Source organism: Geotrypetes seraphini, chromosome 11, assembly GCF_902459505.1.
Source record: "Geotrypetes seraphini chromosome 11, aGeoSer1.1, whole genome shotgun sequence".
NCBI classification, from domain to species: domain Eukaryota; kingdom Metazoa; phylum Chordata; class Amphibia; order Gymnophiona; family Dermophiidae; genus Geotrypetes; species Geotrypetes seraphini.
In genome coordinates this window covers 72,419,998-72,442,939 of record NC_047094.1, presented here as the reverse complement: position 1 = coordinate 72,442,939, position 22,942 = coordinate 72,419,998, and the positions used below count along the sequence as shown (strand labels likewise).

The window sequence follows — 22,942 nt, the reverse complement described above, 5'->3', positions numbered from 1 at the left end:
CTGCATACAATATAATAATAACAAAATTCATTCTCTGCCTAGCTACTACTTTATATTTAAATATATTTATTAAACAGCAAAGTGTACACATACAAAGGTAACAAAATAAAACAGTTTTCTTATATATCTGCACATTATAATCTCCAACTATCCCCCCATCCCACCTTCCCAACCCATCCTATAAACGCAAAGCATGAGCATTCAAACAATCACAACTCCAAATTATACATTCAAAACTCTACTGCAAGCGTGAAGGGTAAGGTCCATCCAAAAGTGTTCCCAAATTGCCTGAAAATGACGTCCTGGACCCCATCAAGAGCTGCAAAGTGTCTACATTCCAAAGAGGCTTGAATAATCATCAAAGATCTCCAATGAATATACGGCGGAGAGTCAGATGACAGCCAATTAGTCAAAATAGCTTTTTTGCCCAAAAACATCTAGTTACTACTTTAAAACATATTGTATCGATACCAGCTATAACACTGTATTGTCTGCCTGCCCTGTATTACATATAAGCATCAACAAATAACTGTGTTTTTAATAATCTCTTAAAATTTATTCAGTCAGTTCGGAGCCTCAGGTTCCCAGGAAGGGCATCCAACATTTTCACACCGGTATCGAAAACATTCTAGCCTCCGTCGCCACATAATGCACTCCTGATTCCTTGGTTGCTGTCAACGTCATCTCTCCCTCTAACCTCAATGCCCTTCCTGGTCGATAGATCTTCCATAGTGTTTGAAAACAATCAGGGGCTAATCTATACAAAACTTGGTGTACTATAGAGATTACTTTATATTGCACTGTTTGTTTTAGAGGAAGCCAGTGTAGTTGTTTCAAAATTGGAATAATATGTGCCATGTAATCAGCCTAGTGGCCGAGTTCATCAATAACTGCAGCACTTTGCACTTCGTTTTTGTCAAACTGAGAAAATGAATTGCAATAGTCTAATTTAGGCAAAATTAAACATTGTACTACCGATCTAAAAAGGTTTGAGACAACTTCACTATGAGGAAAGGCTAAAGCAGCTAGGACTCTAGCTTGGAGAAGAGAGAGCTCAGGGGTGATATCATAGAGGTCTATAAAATACTGAGTGGAGTGGAAAGGGTTCGTGAATCACTTGTTCACTCTTTCCACAAATACTAGGACAAGAGGGCATGCGATGAAGCTACTAAGTAGTAGATTTAAAACAAACCAGAGAAAATATTTGTTCATACAATGTGTAGTTAAACTCTGGAATTCATTGCCGAAGAATGTGATGAAACCAGTTATCGCAGCGAGGTTTAAAAAAGGTGTGGATAATTTCCTAAAACAGAAGTCCATAGTCCATTATTGAGATGGCTTGGGGAAATTCATTGCTTATTCCTCGGATAAGCAGCATAAAATCTGTTTTACTACTTGGGATCTAGCTAGGTACTTGGGACATGGGTTGGCCACCGTTGGAAACAGGATACTGAGCTTGATGGACCTTCGGTCTGTCTTAGTATGGCAATTCTTATGTTCTTAATATTATCCTGTGTCCATTTTTGAGTGCCATTTATAGATTCAGCCCCTAAGTGCGCATAAATGGCCTCTTAGCACTTAAGGCTAGATTCAATAAATGGCACCCCAAATTAGGCACTGGATCATCTGTTGCCGTTAGTATTCTATAAAGTTCATTCTGCAAGGAGCACCCTTTATAGAACACTAGGATAGCATGCATTTTGAGGTAAATTCTATAAAAGGTACCTAAAGATAGGCACCCTAAATAAAGAGGCACTTAAAGTTAGGTGTCTAAATTAATTAGTAAACTGGCTTCAATTATGAGGTTTAAGAAGCTCATAATTGAAACAAAATACAAATGAATTGGGTGATAAGCGTCTATCTTCTTAAGTAGAATTCTATAAAAGATAGGTGCCTAACTCCAGGCATGTTTAAGGGTGGAGAAAGACTCAGATGCACCCATAAAGTAGGCCTTTAAAACCCGGGCCTCCTGTATATTGAAGAGGAAGCAATGGATATTTTTGTCAAAGCATGAAATTATCTGTTTGCTTGCATATTACCCCATGGGGGAAAAAAACCCCCAGTAGTATGTCTGCCTTAAACAAGCAGAATAGCATTTTACGAGCACAAGCAAGCACCTTCTAAAGCGTGCATAGGGGAAGATTCTGTAAAGGTCAACCAAAGTTAGGCTTGGGATAATATGCGCTAAGCGTGATTTTTGTAAAGGCAATTCTGCCCCCAGTTCCCCCCATACACGATTCACTCCTCTACTCCCCCTCCCAGTTCCCATTCCACGTTCACCAAGTTTTTCTTTTCAGCCAGCAACAGTTCTGTTCACTCTCTCCCCCTCCCCAACAGTGCAGCTCCCTTCCATCTGCCACAGTGCTATTCACTGTTTCCTCTAAGCCGTATTCCAGTCGGGTTTTCAGGATTTGCCCAATGAATATGCATTGAAAGCAGTGCATGCAAATAGATCTCATGCATATTCATTGGAGAAATCCTGAAAACCCGACTGGAATACGGCTCTCGAGGATCGGAGTTCCCTACCCCTGCTCTAAGCTGAGTGGGATGAACTGCCTGCCAGTGTGTGTGTGTTTGTGTGCGTGTGCCTTGGGGGACCACTGAATTAGCACATCTGAGAGAACCTCTCCTAAACATTTCAGCCCTAGGCATGTATCTACTTTGCTTATGCCTTAATCCTGCCCTGCCCTGGATAATCTGGCACCATGAATCTTTCCAGGTTTCTTTGCATGATTTAGCAAAGTGCTTGGATGATGGAAAAAAAAAAAAAAAAGAAGCTATTTCCACCCTGGTAATCATGTGACAGACTATGAAGGAAATCTTGCAGTACAGATTTACACTAATAAGGGACACAGTTTTTCATATTGTCAAACACAAAATAACAAGTTTTCAAAGCAACGCAATGATAATGAGACAATCTGTGAAAAAAAAAAACCCCAACCTATTCATATCAAACATCAGAAAGGGGTAATTGAAGAAGCGAAATTGCAGTAACAATTACATGCCGTCATTTTTCAAACTAACAAATAAAGAACCTCTCTCACCCCAAGAAGTCTACAAAGATTAGGGGAAAGAGATGAAGTCATTTTTCAAAGGCATTTCCATACATAAAACAGAAATGGGTTTTGAAAATTGTGCAACACCTATTGTATACATACACAAAGATGTGTATGTATACCGAAGAGGTGCTTCCAGGACAAGGTCAAGGCAATGAAGTGCATACTTTTGGATTTCCATAAACGTGTGTGTAAGCTTTCATGGAATAAATATACAGTAAATAGCAGACAGAAATCTGTGTGCTTATTTTTCAAATCCATAGCATATTTCTTTATATTTCGTATACAACTAAGAGGCCATAATAAATTTTCAAAGAAATGCATACTTTCGTTGTACAAATAAATTAATTAAAAAATTATAGGAATCAACATTTCAAGCGTGAAAGGTTCCTTCCTAGTTAAAGACCAGCCACGGATAATCCGCAGCACTTTACTAACTAAGCAATGTCACCAAATACTGGCTATGACCTCACAATTCCAAGCAGTGGAGGGATGTTCTAAGGGAGGAGTCGGGAGCTAAAGTGACCAGCCAGCAGTGGTGTAGCGAGGGTGAGAGGCACCTGGAGCGGTAGCGCCCCTCCCCCACCCTCATCTCTACCTTCCCCCATTCCTTCACCAATCCCCCCCCCGTTCCTTCCCTTCCCCATACCTGTAGCTGTTCACTGCTGTGAGCGACAAAAATTTCAACGTGCTCCTCGTGACCTTGTTGTCTCTCTCGCTGCCACCTCCTATGCAAAACACCCGGAAGCGACGTCAGCAGGAGGGACGGCGCGGTTGCAAGGAGCACGTTAAACTTGTTGCTCATAGGAGTGAATAGCTAGAAGTATGGGGGGGGGCGCGCACGTGGCAAAGGGAGGAATGGGAAGAGGTGGGAGTGGAGAGAAGGAGGGGTGCCGGCGTCCAGGGCGGATTGCCCCTCCCCCGTCCCCCTTACTACGCCACTGCCAGTCAGAACCACACAAAAGGCTGTCTTAACTTTGGTTGTTTAGCTATGCGAGTGCAAACACCGAATATTGGCTGGCTCCCACATAACTTCCAAGTAGTAGCCTGATTTCTCTCCTGGTTTTCCCTTCCTCCCCCAAACAGAACTGAATCCCCTTCCTGGTCCCCCCCCCCCCAAGAGGCCTCTTCTCGACCCCCTCCAAGAACATGGACCCTCGGAGGCTGGTTTGGTTATTAAAGGAGTGTACACTAGTGCTGCCCGATTCAGGGAACAGATTTCTGATTCAATTTGGCCTATTGAATTGATTTTTCGATGCGATTCACTTTTCCTGCCCAATAGGGCGTTTTTTGGGTTTTTTTTTCAAATGTCCTGGCAGGATTCTTTTGTAGTCTCTTCGTCTACCCCAGTCCCCTTTGCCCTCTCCAGCACCATGCCGGTGCTGTAGTATAAACAAAAAAAACAAAAAAGACTTTTCCTCTCTCTGTTAGGTCCTAGCTCACGCTTGCTGTCTAACACCAGCTCTGGCAGGATACACATTTCAAATCTGACATATTGTAATCACAAAACCTAAAATAAAATTATTTTTTCTACCTTTTGTTGTCTAGTCATTTTATTAATTAAATCATGTTGGTCCCAGGCTCTGGTTTCTGTTTGTCTTCTGTTAACTCGCTCGCCAGGATCTCCTGCCCATATGACGTTTTCTTCTTTCTCCATGCTCACCATCCATCTTCCAGCTGTGTACCGTCCCTTCCACTGCCATATCCAACATTTCTGTTTCTTTCCCACTGTCTACCATCTCTCTCTCTCTCCCTGCCTTGTGCCCTGGATCAAGCCTCTCTATTCCCCTCCATGTAGCATCTCTTCCTTCCTTCCTTTCCTCCATTATCATGTGCAACATTTCTTTCTTCCCCATGAACCATTTCTCCCTGCCCTCTACCCTATGTCCACCATTTCTCCCTCTCTCTTCTCCATGCATATCTCCCTAATCTCCACCATATGTAGGATATCTCCCTCTCACCCCTTTCTACCTCTGTTGCATCTCTCCCTTCCTCTCCCCATTCTCCTCTCTCCTCTCTCATTCTTCTCCTCCCTTCCTCTCTCCTCTCCCCATATGCAGCAGCTTTCCATCCCTCCTATTCCCCTGTGCAACACCTCCTGACTGACCCACCCCATGCCCCTTCGGGCCTCCTAAAGTAGCAGCAGCAGTGGCAGTGACCAACTTTGCAAAGGCAGCGCGGTGAACAGGCTTCTCACAGATTGCCTGCCAGGGCTTCCCTCTGCTGCATCATAAGTGACATCATCAGCGATGCAGCAGAGGGAAGACCCAAGCGGGGCAGACCATGAGAAGTCTGTTTACCACGCAACATCTGCCAAACCGGTCACTACCACTACTGCTGCTACTTAAGAAGCCTGGAGGTATGCCTGGAGTTAGGACTCACTGAACTAAAAGATTTTGAAAGCAGCAGCTTCAAAATAGGATCTAATAGTATGCAAATTCCATAAGGTATAGTATCTCTTTTGGACCACTGCATCAATCCGGTTCTTCATGGTCAGTCACTGGTCAAGAACAACTCCCAATATTTTAATTGTTGGACTTATTGTATATGACACTGAATTAATCTTAATTATTGGTTCATAGGGGATCTTTTGTGAGGAAACAAAGAAAAATTTAGTTTTGTCTTGATTCAATTTCAATTCCTGCATCCAAGACTCCATCAAATTCAACATGGCAATTTACCTGTGTTAACCAATTAGCACAGGATATACCTACCTTCCACCGCCAAACTAGTCCTTTGCTGATAAATAAAATCCATTTTTTTATTGAGTGGGTAGTGCATACCAATTCCAAAACTACCATAGGACTCCTCAGCATGTTCCACAGTAACACCTTTTTAACACAGAAACATAAAAATATGATGGCAGATAAAGGCCAAATGGCCCATCCAGTCTGCCAATCTACAGCATTCACTATCTTCTCCTCTTCCTAAGAGATCCCATGTGTCTGTTCCACACTTTCTTGAATTCAGACTCTTTGTCTCCACCACCTCTACTGGGAGACTGTTCCATGCATCTACCACCCTTTTTATTTTTTTTTTTTTTTAAGTATTTCCTTAGATTACTCCTGAGTCTATTATCTCTTAACCTTATTCTATGTCATCTCACTCTGGAGTTCCTTTTCAATTAAAAGAGACTGGCCTCGTGTGTATTTATGCCACAAAGGTATTTAATCATCTCTATCATATCTCCTCGTTCCCACCTTTCCTCCAAAGTATATATATTGAAATCTTTAAGTCTGCTCCTATATGACATAGACCATCAGCCATTTTAGTAGCTTTCCTCTGGACTGACTCCATTCTGTTTATATCTTTTTGAAAGTGCAGTCTCCAGAACTGTACACAATATTCTAAATGAGGTCTCACCAGAGTCTTATAAAGGGTCATCAATATCTCCTTTTTTCTACTGCCCATTCCTCTCCCTATGCACCCAAGCATCCTTCTATCTTTTGCCATTGCTTTTTCAACCTGTAGGTCCTTCCTCATGTTTTCCACACCATCAGAGGTGTCTACTCTATTGCAGATTTTGATATTAACCACAAAGAGGCAAATCTTACCTGACAGCCCTTCAGCAATATTTCTTACAAAAATGTTTAAACCTCCCCCCAATAAACCATGCGCAAGAACCAAACCTTGAGGCACACCACTGGAAACATCCCTTTCCTCACAGTGATCTCCATTGACCACTACCCTCTGTCGTTTTCCACTCAACCAATTCCTGACCTAGTCTGTCACTTTAGGCCCATCCCAAGGGCACTCAGTTTATTAATTAGACATCTGTGTGGAACACTATGAAAGGCTTTGCTAAAATCTAAATACACCACATCTAGCGCTCTCCCTCTTGCCAATTCTTTTGTCATCCAGTCACTGAAACTGACCAGATTTGTCTGACAAGAACTGCCTTTAGTGAAGCCATACTGCCTTGGGCCTTGTAATCCACTGGATTCCAGAAATGTCACTATTCTCTTTTAAAAGCATTTCCATTAATTTACTTACTACAGAAGTCAGACTTACCGGCCTGTAGTTCCCTACTTTTCCTTACTTCCACTTTTGTGGAGAGGGACCACATCTGCCCTTCTCTAATACTCAGGTAGATACCACTCCTGACTTTAGCCAGCTGAGCCACCAGGACTGTTAATGATTACCACAGCTTAGTAAAAGGTAGGGTTACCATATGGCTCCAGAAAAAAAGAGGACGGATTGAGACCTCCGAGTTTTACTTCCATTGCTTTCAATGGAAATATGGAGGACAGACTGAGACATTTGGGTTTTCCTTCCATTGAAAGCAATGGAAGTAAAACCTGGAGGTCTCAATTCGTCCTCTTTTTTCTAGAGCCATATGGTAACCCTAGAAAAGGACCCCTTTTATGTTTAATAATACCAGTCTTTGGGTCGTCCTGCTCCTTTTGTGTGCTAATGTCTAGCGTGTTAGAGGGGGTTGCTGGAAAGTTCTCAGCCCAACCAAGAAGGGAATGACAGAGCTATGAAACTTACAAGTTTCTTCCATATATTCACTCATAAGTTCAACACACTTGGCACATTGTGTCTGAAGTTTCTGTAACCCTTCCAAAAAAATACTCTGATGCCTGGTCACTGAAGTATTGCTCTGCTGCTCCACGTTCCTCTGAATTACTAGAAAACTGTCGCCCTTTTAAACTCTTTCTAAGGTTTGGAAACAGAGAGTAACTTATAAACTGGAAAATGTAAACATCTCCGGGTTTTTTAACCTAAGAACATAAGAATTGCCGCTGCTGGGTTAGACCAGCAATTCATCATGCCCAGCAGTCTGCTCACACAGCGGCCCTCTGGTCAAAGACCAGCACCCTAACTGAGACTAGCCCTATCATGTCCTTGTTCAGCAGGAACTTGTCTAACTTTGTCTTGAATCCCTGGAGGGTGTTTTCCCCTATGACAGACTCCAGAAGAGCGTTCCAGCATTTTAGTTCTGTGAATGTTTTATATACTGAATATTATAGCTTTTGAGCTTCAGAGGATTGTAGGTAATAGTTAATGTTGTTTTGAAGAGTGCTCTTGTTAAAAAAAAACCAAAAAACTAAGGCTATTGGTTTTATTTGAATTGCAAATGAATAACAGATGAGGATTTATTTCTCCTTTAGCCTGGTGACTCATTACTCTGTTTAGGAACATTGGGTAATCTGCAGAGTTAAAGAGGTATCTCAGTTTTCTTTATATGCTTCATATGCACATAGGAATTCTAATAATTTAGTTTTCTATGCATGTATAGGAGTTTTTATAGGATATTTTCTGCAATTTGTATGTGGGTTGCTAAAGTCATTTATTTATAGAAACTAAAACTAAAAACTAAAACTAAACCTTAAGTTTATATACCGCGTCATCTCCACGGAAGTGGAGCTCGACACGGTTTACAGGAATTAAAAACAAAGAAAGGAACTCCAATGGAAGGAAGAAGGGCTTGGTGAACAGGAAGGAAAGAGGGGACTTAGAATAATGGAGAGGGAGGGTGTAGTTACATTTTGGAGAAAAGCCAGGTTTTCAGATGTTTTCTGAAATGTTGGAGGGAGGTCGAACTCCGAAGATGGGCCATAAAGCTGTTCCACAGCTCGGTGATCCTGAAGAGGAGGGATGTACCAAGTTTTCCTGTATGGGAAATGCCAATTAGAGAAGGGAAGGATAGTTTGAATTTCTGAGTGGATCTGGTGGAGTGAGTACTCGAGAGCCAAGATAGTGGGAAGAGGGGAGGAAGGATGCCGTGAAGAGATTTGAAGGTAAGACAGGCACATTTGTAGCAATAAGGTTATTTAACTTACTTATTTTATACCTCTATGTTCTCCTGATCCAGCTTTATAGTGAAACATAGGTATATAGGACTTCTGAAGGGCTAGGATTACTAGATGTCCGGATTTCCCCGGTCATGTCCTCCTTTTGTCTGGGTTTTGAAAAGCCTCCTCTATATGGCATCGGCGTCGGGCAGGAGGAAATCCGTGCATGTGAAGATTTCCTCCTGCCCAATGAGAACAGGCAGCGGGGACATGGGACTAGGGCGGGATTGGGGGCGGGACTGGGACATAACGCGGCCGGGATGGGTGGAACTGGGCGGGCCTGTGGGAGGGTCTTGGGGGTCCGGATTTTACTATAGTGAAATCTGGCAATCCTATGGAAGGCAATTTTATAAACTGTGTCTATACATAGGCACCTAGAGACATGGGGTATGTCACCCGTTTTCCTTGACCCGTCCCAGCCCCTGTACCTTAAAATCACCTCTATGCTTTGCCTTGGCAGTGGCAGTGGCAGTGGCACTCGCACTCATAGGATGTCTGCATCCTGCACCAGGCCTTTTTCTCTGAACTGTCTTGCCTTTCACAAAAGAGGAAGTTGTGTCAGAATGGGTGGGGACGGTTGAGAGAGAAAGTTCCAGTGCAGTCTGCAGGTAGCCTATAAGTGCACTGCCATTGTCCTGGTGAAGACTGGAGGGCAGGGAGATGGAATTGCAGAGTTCTGCGGGACCAAAAAGGGAAGGAAGAGATGCTGGACTGTGCATGGAGGGCGGGAAGGAGAAGGGAGGGAAATGTTCTTATGTTCTTATAACTGTCTACAAGAGGGTGTGAACACAACACATGAATGTTGATTGGATATACCACTGCATAGAGAGCACCTGATAGGAAGCTCTTTTATAAAGGAAAGTAGATGCCTACTGCACTGGCATATCCATTCAAAGAGCATGTGTTGCTTACACACCTCGTCAGATAGTTGCGGGCTCTTAATCAAAAAACATAGACGTCCAAAAAGCATCTTCAATTGACACTTGGATGTCCTAATCGCCAGGATGTCCAAGTGCCGATAATCGAAACCGCCTTTCTGGACATCTAGCAAGGTGTCCCAGCCTCTGTGCACGAGATAGGTGTGGTGGAGGCGTCTTATGAGCAGGCTGTGGGCATTCCTAAGGGCGGGTTAGACTTGGACTTCTTGCAGCAATAATCAAACATTTTGCAAGACATCCTGGATGGAACTTACATGTTTGGAACTAGACCTGTTCTAGAAGCGTCTATGTGCCACAAAGGTGCCCAAACCGACCAGATGGCCACTGCATGCATCAAGGTAAGACACCCCCACATTTCCCCAGTGCTCATTGACCCCCTTCCACCACACAAAAATGAGAACAAAAAGGTACATATCAGCTTAGGCATCAGAATGGGAGGGGGGCCACAGGGGCCATGGCCTCCCCAAAAAATTCCACTTAACTTTTATCCCTGGTGGTCCAGAGGTGCAGCTTTCCTTGCTCCTGCCTGCTTCTAACCCGGTTGGTCGCGGCTGGTTTCTTTTACTGCTGAGCTGCAATGAGCAGGAGCGCCAAAGTGCACTCCTGCTCATTGCTGCTCAGCAGCAGAAGAAACCAGCTGCGAGTGACCGGGTTAGCAGCGGGGCAGGAGCAAGGAAATCTCGCTCCTGCCCGCTGCACCTCTGGACCACCAGGCCAGAGGAGGTAGGAGGATGGGGCAGGGTGCAGAGTCTTACGGGAGGGTGCAGAGTCTGACAGGGGGTGGGTGCTAGGTTCAGTGCATGACAGGGGGAGAAGGGGGCTAGGTAAAGTGCCTGAAGGGGGAGGGGGCTGGGTGCAGAGACTTACAGGGGTGTGTAGCTGGGTGCATAGTCTGACAGGGGAGGTAGGGAAGAAAGGGGGCTGGGTTCAGAGCCTGACAGGGGAGGGAAGGAGGGAAGGAAGGGTGCAGACTAAGTCTGGCAGAGTTGAGGGAGGGGGCTGGATGCAGTGCCTGAGGGGGGAGGAGGGGATGGGGGCTAGGTGCAGTGACTGACAGAGAAGGGAGGGAAGGGGGCTGGGTGAGCCTGACAGGGAGAGGTTGGGTGCAGGAGGTAGGGAGCTGGGAAGGCAGGAAGGACAGATGCTCAGGGGGTTGGGAAGGACAAATGTACGGGCTGGGGGGGGAGGTTAGGAAAGGAGAAAAATAGAGATGTTGCACAGGTGGAGTAGTTAGAAGGGAGAGAAAGAAATGCTGCCATTGGGGAGGGAAAAGGAACACAGAATTGTTGGATATAGGTGTATGGCATGAGAAGGAAAAAGAGATGATATAGATGGGGAAAGGAAGAAAGAGGGAGAATTTATGTGCTTCTCTATGTGAGACAGCAGTCCCTTTTTGAATCTTTCTATACCCATCGCATGAGCGTTTTTTCCAACTATTCCTGTGTGTTCCCTGAGGCAGGATCGAAACGTGCACGTCGGAACCCGCAAGCTGCAAGTTAAGTTTGCTTAGTTCTTGTTCTAAAAGCTTTGACGTATGCTTAGTAAACAATGTGGTTTCTACAACACAAAAAGCATATATGAAATGATATAACGTCTTGTTTACTTTTCCATGCGATGATTGGGCTGTGAGGTGGTTTTTTCTGGGGTTCGCCCCAGTTTTCCCCTCCATGATTCTGAGCAAGTTTTTGTGAACTTTGTTATATCATCCATATAACTCTTTGAAAAGGTCTATAGAGTGATTTTTTCTATCTTTAAGATATGGCATTTTCACCACAAGCATCTACAGAAAACCCACAGACAGGAACAACTTACTGCAGTATGACAGTTTTCATCCTAAACATTTAAGAAACAATATTCCATCAGTTCAGTTTCTCCGGTTTCAAAGATTATGCACTAGCACTGAAGATTACATCAGCAAAGCATGTGATATGAAGAATAGGTTCTTAAGTAGAGGTTAGACTTCTTCAACTATCACCAAAACATATAAACGAGCAAATTGGTTTCTGTTATTACATCCAAGGTCTAAAAAGGATGAGTCCACATTGGTATGTGTTCTCCCACACTCTACTCTTGCATTCCAAATTAAACACATTATTAAAGCACACTGGGAGTTTCAAAACGTACCGATAATCGAAACGAGTTTTTAGGACTTTTTAGGCCTCTGAATCCTGCTGTGCACCCAGTGCTGAAATGGGCATTTTTGAAGAAGTGGTTAGGGCGGGATGTGGGCCAACCTAGTCGTACTACAGGGATAATCAAAAGTTTGACTAGACTGCCTAGACGTAATTTATATGTTGTGACTTAGGCGATCTATAAACAAGTCTAAGTGCCCACAAGGTATCCAAAGTACAGACACAAAGTACAGACCCCCACACACTTCCCCAGTGATCACTCACTCCCCCTCCACACACCCCTCCCCCCCCCCCCCGCTATAAAATTTAGAATACAAAAGTACATACCTATCTCCAGAACATCAGCACCTGGCATAGGAAAGCCTAATAAAACTGCACAGAGGTAGCTTAAGTAGTCAGGGGGGATGGGCTAGTGAACCATAGAGAGGAGAACCAAGGCTCATAAGCCACTCTAACCACTGCATTCATGGTGAAAAATATGAGTCCACCAAAAAACCCCAAAACCCTACTCTACTGCCATATGGGTGCAGCCATAAGGGCTATTGGGGTTGTAGACAGGTTGGTATAGTAGGTTTTGGGGGGCTCACCATAACCTGCAAGGGAGATGTTTATTTGGCACCCTTTTTTGTGAAGTTTATAGCAGTGCCCTGTAAGGTGCTCCACTATGTTGCCATGTCTGGGTGGCCAGTCCATCACTTTGCTGGCCCCTCCCATGTCCAAAAGATCTTATCCTAGGCGTTTGGGACTTGGATGATTTTTTTTGGACACGAATATAGTATAAAGATAGATGTACTAGCAGTCTGGACGATTAAATGGCTGGACATAGATGTAGACAATTAAAAAAAATAAATAAAAAAATTGGGGGATGTATTTTTTGAGAATGGACTTCTTTGGACACTACTGACTTTGGGCGACTAGCGCCCTAGGTCCAAAACAGACTTAGACATTTGTTTTGATTATGCCTCTCCACGTACGTTCAGTAAATATGTTTTTTTAAATGTAATAAATTAATCTCTACTAGTTTATTTTTCCTACTTTATTATTTGAAAGGTGGTATATTAAATCCTAAATAAACCACAAGCCATTATTATTATTATATTCTATGGTCTAACCCAGGGGTAGGCAATTCCGGTCCTCGAGAGCCGGAACCAGGTCAGGTTTTCAGGATATCCACCATGAATATGCATGAGATGGATTTGCATGCACTCCCTCCTTGAGATGCAAATCTATCTCGTGCATATTCATGGTGGATATCCTGAAAATCTGACCTAGCTCCAGCTCTTGAGGACCGGAATTGCCACCCCTGGTCTAGCCTAGGGGCAGGCAATTCCAGTCCTCAAGAGCCGGAGCCAGGTCAGGTTTTCAGGATATCCACAATAAGTATGCATGAGATAGATTTGCTTTGCATCTCAAGGAGGCAGTGCATGCAAATCCATCTCGTACATATTCATTGTGGATATCCTGAAAACCAACCTGGCTCCGGCTCTCGAGGACCGGAATTGCCTACCTCTGGTCTAGCCAAAGCAGTTTACAGATTACATATTAGATGAATTATCCAACTATTATACAAAACTGGTTAGATTTTAAGAAAGTACATTCCACTTACAGAATGCTGAAAGTCCAGGGTGCAGCTCAAAAATAACTGTGTCCAAAAGATTTGGAGCCTTTCTTTAAGTTTGATATTGGCTAGTGGGTTTAAGGCAAAGATAGGGAACTTTCAGTCTGCAGGCCCACCGTAGACCGCAGCTCAATCTTATTTGGTCTATGAAGGATATAATGGTGGCAAGAACTCTTGTTTTCCTCTCACCCACTACTCAATCCTTTTCCTACCTGCCTAAAAGTGGTCACATGGCATGGAACAAAGCACAGTTGTTCAGCCTTGAGGTAGCATGCTTACTACCCTGGGGAGCCATGCTACCACTGAAGGTAAGTTTACCAAGGAAGATGGGGTGAGGAGATTCTTGTGCTGTTGGAACGGTTGGTGCTAAAAGAGAGCCCGCTCAGAGGTCTTCGGAGTGAAAGATTGATGCTGGTATAGGATGAGTGTGCAAACAGATGCTGGGAGAAGGCTGAGATGTGGGGGCCCTGAAATGAGAGGGGGTTAATAGCAGGGGGCCAGAGATGGAGAAACTGATGCTGGGGGGGAGCTGAGTAAAAGGACTATGGGAGGTCACTGAAAATGGGAAGAATGGTATTGTGGAGGGCTGAGGAGAGATTCTTGTGGTAGGGAGCAAAGTCAATGATGATATCATAAGATTCTTGGGGGGGGGGGTTGGTGTACAGATCCTGAAACTCAGAAGTTCCAGCTGATTCGAAGGCGAATCCTTCTTTTGCACTAGAGCTAAGTGATATAATCCTTTACGAGTCTTACATTAACTAATATAGCCCTCCTGCTCTAAAGACATTCAATCCCTGGTCTAAGGTATACTATGAGTACGTATACAGCTAGACTCCTTATTTGCATTTGATGTTGAGCTTGGCTGATATTGCTTTATACTAGTTGATATATTAGTTACCCACCACAGGAACATAATAGATGACTACAAAAAAACAATAACCAACCCCAAAAGGCCAATTGACTCATCCATTATTCTTGACCAAGCTGTGAAGGATCTATCCCGGCTGTAAACAGTAAAGCATGAGTGCTATAAGTGATCACTAGTTATTCAAGACAGCTTTTATCATCTTCTTTCTCTTGAGAAGATGAGCATGAAAGACCCCCCTGTATAGCACAAACCTAGCCTTCATTCTTTCTCATGTCAAGCTATAAAAGGAGCATTGATTGACGATGATAATGACTGCTGTCATTCTGTTTTGTGCAAATGTTTCCTGTCTGTAAAACAAATGTGTGTCTTTTTTACATTGGGGGTTTTTTTTTTTAACTATTATAAAACTTAAACAAATGGAAAAATCAGGCAGAGCATGGTTTATGGAATTCTTTCCAATCCCTCTACATGTAATTACATGTGAATGTGTGTGTCAGAACAGATGATGAGATGGGAAGGCAGCTTGAAAGGTGTGATTCCTTAATTACTGTGAAGCTGTTGAAACTGCTTCTCCTATAGAAATGCACTGAACCATTTTGAATGGTTGTTCATTTCTTTTCCATTCCCCCACCTAGGGTTACCATATGGCTCCAGAAAAAAAGAGGACAGATTGAGACATCCGGGTTTTACTTCCATTGAAAGCAATGGAAGTAAGGAGGACAGATTGAGGCATCTGAATCTTACTTTCATTGAAAGCAATGGAAGTAAAACCTGGATGTCTCAATCTGTCCTCTTTTTTTCTGGAGCCCTATGGCAGTGTATCTCAAACTGTGTGCCAAGGCCTCCTGAGATTCCAAGTGTGACATGGCACACTGAGGAGGAAGAGAGGTGCCTGCCAGTTGACTTCCCTCCGTGGTACTGCGCCAGCGCTGCCCGATTCGCTGAAGGCCTGCATGTTTACCCCTTCTCTCTAGCATCCTCCGGCTTCCCCCCTGGCCTCCTGGCCTCACCTTTAAAGCTAATTACAGCAGCCTGCAGAGGATCGCCGGTAGGTAAAATGATTTTATTTTCAATATAGTAATTGAAATGTGTCAGTTTTGAGAATTTATATCTGCTGTGTATATTGTGTGTCTATGAAAAATGAATGGAAAAAATTGCATTACACTTAGTAAAGGGGATGGGATCTGGGGCAGAGCTAGGGAGGTCTGTGGTTGGGGTACTCAGTTGATATTTGTTAGACTTAGGGGTACTTAGCTTGAAGTAGTTGAGAAACACTACTGTAGGCAATCAGCTGGCGCTAGTGTCTCTCCTCTCCGGCCCTCTTCCCTGCTGACACCTCTTACTGGCATCTCAGGGTGCATCTGGAGGGCCTCTGCACATGCTCGGATGTCGAAGTGATGATGTCACGCATAGGTGTGATGTTATCACGGTGACATTTGCACACTTCTGGGTGCCTCAAGCCATGGCCACTACCTTGAGTGTGCCCCGGCTTGAGAAAGTTTGAGAGACACTGCCATAGGGTAACCCTACCCTCACCACATACAGAAATTCACATACACTGCTGAGAAACTTTCTCCAGATCAACTCCCTTCTTGGGACTAGAGCTGCCTTCCAGAGCTCTGCCCCCACTGCTTTCCCATTGGCTGGAATCTACCCACAAGCTCTGTGACTAGAACCGCCTTCTAGTGCTCCACCCCACAGCCTTCCTATTGGCTGGATCCTACCTACAGTCTCTGCTGCTAGTTATAATAGAAGCAGTTAAGGCAGGCTCACTCACAAGGGAGAGGGGAAGGGAGAACTGCAGAAGTTTTATTTAGAAAAATAGGCACATTATGCATTTTTCTATTATCTGGACTTTAATGTAAAATTCTGCTGATTTCTGAAAAAAAGCCAGACAGTTGTCGATCCTAACCTCCTGAGTCCTGAGCATTTTATCGCAGGGCCTCCTAAACATGTAGACACAAAGTATGTGCCAAGTTTACTATGGCCTTGTTCAGGGCATGTATGATGTTAGGATAGTTGTACTGAGGTTTTACGGGGTGGGCAATTTGTAGGGGGGGTGGGGCAGTTGCAAAGGGGATTGTTATGGGGGTTGGGGCAGTTGCAGGGGTGTTGGGTAGGCTAGTTTTGGGAGTTGAGTAGTTTGTGGGATGATGGGGCAGTTGCAGTGGGTAGTCCTTGATTGCAGGGCAGTTTCCAAGGTGGTGGGGTAATTGGATAAGATTCAAGAGTGGAGCAATTTGGTGTAAGATTTGCAGGGGAGTTTTTTGGGAGTAGTCAAGGAGTAATATTCCCAACCAACAGACATGAAAGAAAAACACACATGAAATTTGTCTCCCCACCGGCTAGAGGGTGCAAATATAAGAGACACCATCAACAACGGCTATCGTATCAAGCAGCCATATGGGGTAAAGACCTACAAAAACTAATTGCACACACAAACAACTATGAAGAATTCAGGAAACACCTAAAAACTTACCTATTCTTGAAATACCTAGGTAATGAACCGGAACATCAACCCCCCCTCGTAACATCATCACATACCTGTACTTATAAACTGTTAACCTCAACCCCTAATCACTAACCATGATCACTCTATTCAATTTACGGAATATTTCTACTTCTGTGTAAGCAGCTTGGCACTTCCTGGCCTGCAGCACACATACTGTAGTAAACATTATCAATGTTATCAGATGCACACTGCTATACTCTTTAATTCGTTGCATGTACAGTTTCTCTTTATTGTATTTACTGTCTCTCGTTTGTAAACCGCCTAGAAGTCGCAAGATTGCTGGCGGTATATAAGAATAAAGTTATTATTATTATTATTATTAATATCAGGGGACAGTGCACTTTGCAGGGTAGTGGGGCATTTGCAGTGGGATAGTTTGGGGGGATGGGGCAGTTTGTGGGATGAGAAAGTTTGTGGAGTAGTGGGGCAAACACAGGGATATAACGTTTCAGCTGTGGGGCATTTGGGGGATGAGGCATTTGCAAAGGGGGAAAAAGGTTAGGGGGTAGAGTAAGGAATTCCACCTTATAAACTGCTTTGCTCTGTTCTCTAATTGCTACATTTCATTCTTATGTTTCTGTGTTACAGAAGCTGGAAATCTTTTTACCTTAGAAATGCATTGGGGGCATATTTTGGGGAGCTAAGTACCCTGGAACCACAGTCCATTAAATTTTCAGAGAGCTATTTCCCCCCTAAACAGATGGACAAACCTCTTTTGTTTAATTCTTTCCAGCTTTAGTTTGCATTTAATGTTGAGCTTGGCTGATACTGCGTTATATGGAATGCTCTAATAAAATGTTAAATCTCTACAGGATGTTTGTTGCTGAGATTCAGATATGATTGAAAACCATTGAGCGGTTCATTCATAATTTCGCATCTCTAAGGTGGGAAGGCATCCAAAGGGAGGGGTGTTTTTCAATTTTTTTAAAAAAAAATTTCCACATGTCGAGCACACCGCAACAAGATAAAATGCACCGCATCACCAAATCATTTTGCTAATTCCAGATGTTTGTTCAAGCACTTTGCCCTTTTTACCTATCTAGCCATTACTTCACCAGTGCTACAGCCCTGCACACGGCACAGTAGCAGGACTGCATATGAAAACAGACGCAGCCTTCTGCCCCAATGATCTCAGTCATTCGAACAAACCAGCCATTTGAACAGCCATCAATTTGTTGACCCCACCCATAGGCTCTGTGCCAGTTAACACAACAGGCTTGGTTGTGTCCCTAATAACTGATACATGCTGGATAGCTTATTTTATTGAATGCAAGATCAGGTCCACATTCTGACTACTTATGCACAAAGATGCTAGGTTACAATTATGTCAAATGATACAGACAGAATGTGCTGGGAATTTCCCAGTGGTGTGACAGAGTGAGGTAGGTGAAATAGGAACGCCTCGGAGTAATATGTATTCCCTACACCCACAGTGATACACTGAGATAGGTTAGAAATGCCAGGGTATGCTTTTTATTCCCTGCAATATGTTTTACAAGAAAGGATCAAAGTGTCTGGGATGACCTTTATTATTACAGAAAAATAAATTAATAATGATGATTATATAAAGGTGCATATAAATGAGCTGATGAAAATTCTCATTCAAAAGGATGCAAATTTCCAGATGCAATGTTTTGCTTGCAGGTCATAAAAAAAATCTGTAAGGTTTATTAGATAAGCCAGACTGGCTACACTCCCTCTAGATGCCTTTAATTTTAAGCAAAATGCAACCCATCCCATCAGAAACATTGAGACAAAAATAAAATCAACCATAAAACAAAATGGGGAAAAGTTTTCCTTTGAATAAGCTGCAGTGTGTCACAACTAACCACAGCTGTTCTGAGAACCTAAAACCGTAGAGACAGAAAGAGACTGCCAAGAAGAAATGAGATGCAGATGAAAATTTGACACTGCAGAGGCAGAAAAAAGGCAGAGGGAGGGAGACTGTCAGAAAGGAAAGAGACAGAGAAGACAGGAGAGATGGGGTGGGGGGGGGAATAAAAGTGAGACGAAGAAAATATGGGAGGAGGACGCCCCTAATACAGGGAAGAAAGGGGAGAAAGAAACAGAATAAAAGATGAACCGAAGGGATCTGTTAGCTAGCATACAGCAAGCCTGCAGTAATGTGAATGGGGCATTGTAGATATGCATTCCCTTCACCTTTAACACTGCAGTGCTGTCAGCCTTTGCAAGAACCCAGAGATTTTGCAACAGATAGGAGAACTCATATGCAGGAATGCAGACTTGTAAACGAAAAGGCTTCCCCCCCCCCCCCCACCCCCGTTACCTCACCTGGAGCAATAAGCGCAGAGAGGATGCAGAGGCTAGTAAGAACAGCCCTCATGGTGCTGGAGAGAAGATGAATCTGGTTGCTGTAGGGGCTGCGTCCGAGCTCTCTATGGTCCCGGGAGTGTCACTTGCATACGATGCGCAATTTATGGACTAGCGGGAAATGAGGAGGGGAAAGGCCGGGAGCAGGAATGATGCAGAAAAGGGGCAGGAAAATGAGAGAAGGGAGGAGGGAGGGGAAGCAGGGTCTAGACAGAGGATAGCCCAATAGGGTGAATGCCTGCCTCCTACTGCAGCAATAAACCCTGCCAGGAGAAATCTAGGGCTACAGAAAACACTGCAGAAAACTCCAGATGCTTTTTGCAGGCTCCCAAATCTGTGCATCAGAACGCCTGCATTTCGGTTAGTATGCACTTAATTACACCCATGGCAGATGTCAGTCACATTTCCTTTCATGCTAGGGCGACTCTTATTCTAGCAGACGAGATGGGAGCGCTTCTATTCCTTTCTCTCCTCTCTTCTACCTTCCAAAGTATTTAGATCAATGCTGTCTTATTAAAATGTTTATTTTATTTTTATTTTTCCTCTAACTCTACTTTTCACTTCTCTATTACCCTCCAGGTACTTTAGTTAGATTGTGAGCCTTCGGGACAGTTAGGGAATTTTTCAAGTACCTTTCTTATTTCTAATCTTAATGTATATTTTCTGTAAACCGCTTAGAACCTAATGGATGTAGCGGTATATAAGAAATAAATTACATTACATTACATTACCTCGTCATTCCTCGGACAATGAAATAAACACATATATACTTCTCCCTCCGTATTCGCTGTGATAGGGGATTAAAAGAACTGCAAATACAGAAAAACCGCAAATAACTTTTTCATATGTTATTCGCTGTTTTCTATTAAAAACCATCGTGAATATGGTGAAACCGCGAATAACACGGTGGGAGACCTGGCCTGTTCCTGAAGGAGAGGCAAAAACATGGTGAAGAAAGTGCCGGGAATCGGCAATTTTCTCTGTCAATGCTTAGAATCAGCGATTTCTCTATGCGAGCTGATGTAATTTGGGGGGAGGAGCCAGCAAGCTAAAACCGGTGAATAATCGAAACCGTGAATGCTGAAACCGCGAATACGGAGGGAGAAGTGAGTGTATGTGTAGCCAGGGTTGTGGTGAGGTGGGGTGGGGTGTTTTGTTTACACAGCGGGGACTGTTAGAGAGAAAAGGTAGTTGGGCCCAGGTTTTTGGAATAGTTCGATTATTTAACATTTAAAAAAAAAAAAAGGTAAAAATTTAAGAACATAAGAAGAATAGCCTTACTGAGTCAGGCCAATGGTCCATCAAGCCCAGTAGCCCATTCTCACAGTGGCCAATCAGTCACTAGTACCTGACCAAAACCCAAGGAGTAACAATATTCCATGCTATCGATCCAGGGCAAAGCAGTAGCTTCCCCCATGGCTTATTAAAATTTTTGAAATGCTATTTTATTTTGAGTGGTTAAAATGGTGTGGTAGCTGTGCATTTTTAAAGGTAATGCAAAAAAATAGAACAAGAACAGAAAATGTCTTCTCTTATTTCTTTCTGTTCATTAATGTTAGCTGGTGTATTTTATATCTGGCTACCTATGTGCAATTTTTCTTGTTCTGTATGTAGCTTTGGCCTGATGTGCTGCTGTCTTCCACCTGGAAATACCTGATGGGGAGGCTAGAAATTAATATAGATATAAACAAATAAAATAAAGATTGTGCTGGGGAGCAGTTGTTATTTCTTGGTAAGGGTTTTGAAAAGTGAGTTCTGCATCAGTTATAGGATTTCAGTTTTGTTTTCACCCTATTGGGGGGGGGGGAAATCATTGAGATGCACTAACCAACTAACCTTGATGAATCCTCCCCCCCCCCCCCTATAATATCAAAACCTTATTCATTTCTGTGCTGGAACTTGTTGCTGAGGCTTTGGTAACACTGGTTAGTATATCTGGTTTTAAAAAGGTTTGGACAAGTTCCTGGAGGAAAAGTCCATAATCTGCTATTAAGGTAGACATCCATTTTCTTGCTACACTTTGGGATTCCGCTAGGCACTTGTGACCTGGACTGGCCACTGTTGGGAAGCAGGATATTGGGATAGATGTACTATCAGCCTGATCCAGTATGGCTATTCTTAGGGCTAGATTCACTAACCTGCCTCTCCATGCCCGATCTGTGGCCGATCCACGGCAAGCTGACCAATTCACCAAGGCTCAGCATGCAAATGGGGGCGATTGGAAGAATCCCCCCACCGACCACACGGATCGCTAGTGAGCGATCCTGACGCATGTGCAGACCATCTGCTTTTCCTATAGATGGTCTGCGCATGCTCTCTAGAGAAGGGGTGAGTGCAATGAATACAAAAGCTAGGACAGCTTTTAGCTGGGTTAGCGTTGAGCCCCCGCAAGGGGTTACCAGCACTCATTCACGGCCCATAAAAGTTCTTTGGATGCTTTAAATGGCAGAGTCTATTGGACTTTAGAAAGCCCAGCTCCTATTCACGAGGCAGATAAAACGAGACACAACTGTCTTTGCATATCAATCTGATGGAAACTGAACGCAAAGCTGAGAAAGGAGCCTTGCATGGGCACTTGGGAAACTTGTAGGGATGCTGGGTTTTGCCGCCCCGACTCTCTCTGCCACCCTTCCCCGTAGTGCAGTCCCGCTTTTAACCTGTGGGTTAAAACCACAGGCTCGCACTGCGGGGAAGGGCGGCAGAGAGCAGGAGAGAGCAGGGTGGTCAGAGCAAGAGATTGGGCAGGGGGCAGAGAGCAGGGCTGCCAAAGCAGGAGAATCGGGGTAGAGAGCAGGGTTTTAGCACAAGTGCCAGTCACCAGTCGCTTGTTTTTTGATCGGCCAGCTAGTCGGTGTGCCAGAAGAAAGTTTAGTGAATCATATCCTTCCTGCTTTGCATGCCGTTTCCCCTCATTTGCATGCATGGATCAAGATCGGATCGGAGGGTGATCGGTGCACAGGCTAGTGAATCGGGTCGGAGGGAAATCAGGTCGCAAAGGGGTCACAAACTAATTGGTACACGATCGGTTTGCTTAGTGAATCTAGCCTTTAGTTTTTATGTTACAGAATGGAGGGTAGCCTAGCGGCAGTGGCGTACCAAGGGGGGGGGGGGGCGGGGGGGGGAGGTCCGCCCCGGGTACCAATCCCTGAGGGGGTGCTCCCGGTCCGGTCCAGTTACCCCCCCCCTGCGCCGGGTGTCGCGTCTGGAAACAGCCTGCAGCAAGATCGCGCTGCCAGAGATCTTTGCCTGCTTCGACTGTTTCCTCCGCCACGGTCCTGCCCCTCCTCTGATGTCAGAGGAGGGGCGGGACCGCGGCGGAGGAAACAGCCGAAGCAGGCAAAAATCTCTGGCATCGCGCGATCTTGTTGCAGGCTGTTTCCCCAGGGCAGTAGCGTACCAAGGGGGGCGAGGGGGAGGTCCATCCCGGGTGCCGCCTTAGGGGGGGGTGCACAGCTGGCCCGGTCCCTATCGCGCTCCTACCCTCCCAGCGAAAGCAGCATCGGCGCCATTATCGAAAAAGGTAATGGCGCCAGGCCTTGGAGCACCAAGGCAGACCGCTTCTCCCCCCCTCCCAGCCGAAACCCCGCTGACCATCCTATCTCTCTCCCCCCCCCCAAGTGAACCTTTCTGACCCTCCCAGCGAAAGCAGCAAACCTCCCTCCAGTAGCGTCGGCTTTATCCTCCCTCTG

At 44.4% G+C, this 22,942-nt stretch overlaps 1 protein-coding gene across 1 annotated transcript in view; it reads right to left on the bottom strand.

Annotated features, from left to right (window-relative positions):
• LOC117345869 (phospholipase A2 inhibitor and Ly6/PLAUR domain-containing protein-like) overlaps positions 1 to 19,427 on the bottom strand; it is a 34,105-nt gene extending 14,678 nt beyond the window's left edge. The window contains exon 1 of the mRNA XM_033915135.1: positions 19,215 to 19,427. Coding sequence (XP_033771026.1) covers positions 19,215 to 19,266 — 52 coding nt within the window. The 5' untranslated portion in view covers positions 19,267 to 19,427. The remainder of the gene's footprint in view (positions 1 to 19,214) is intronic.
• Between the last annotated feature and the right edge of the window lie 3,515 nt (positions 19,428 to 22,942).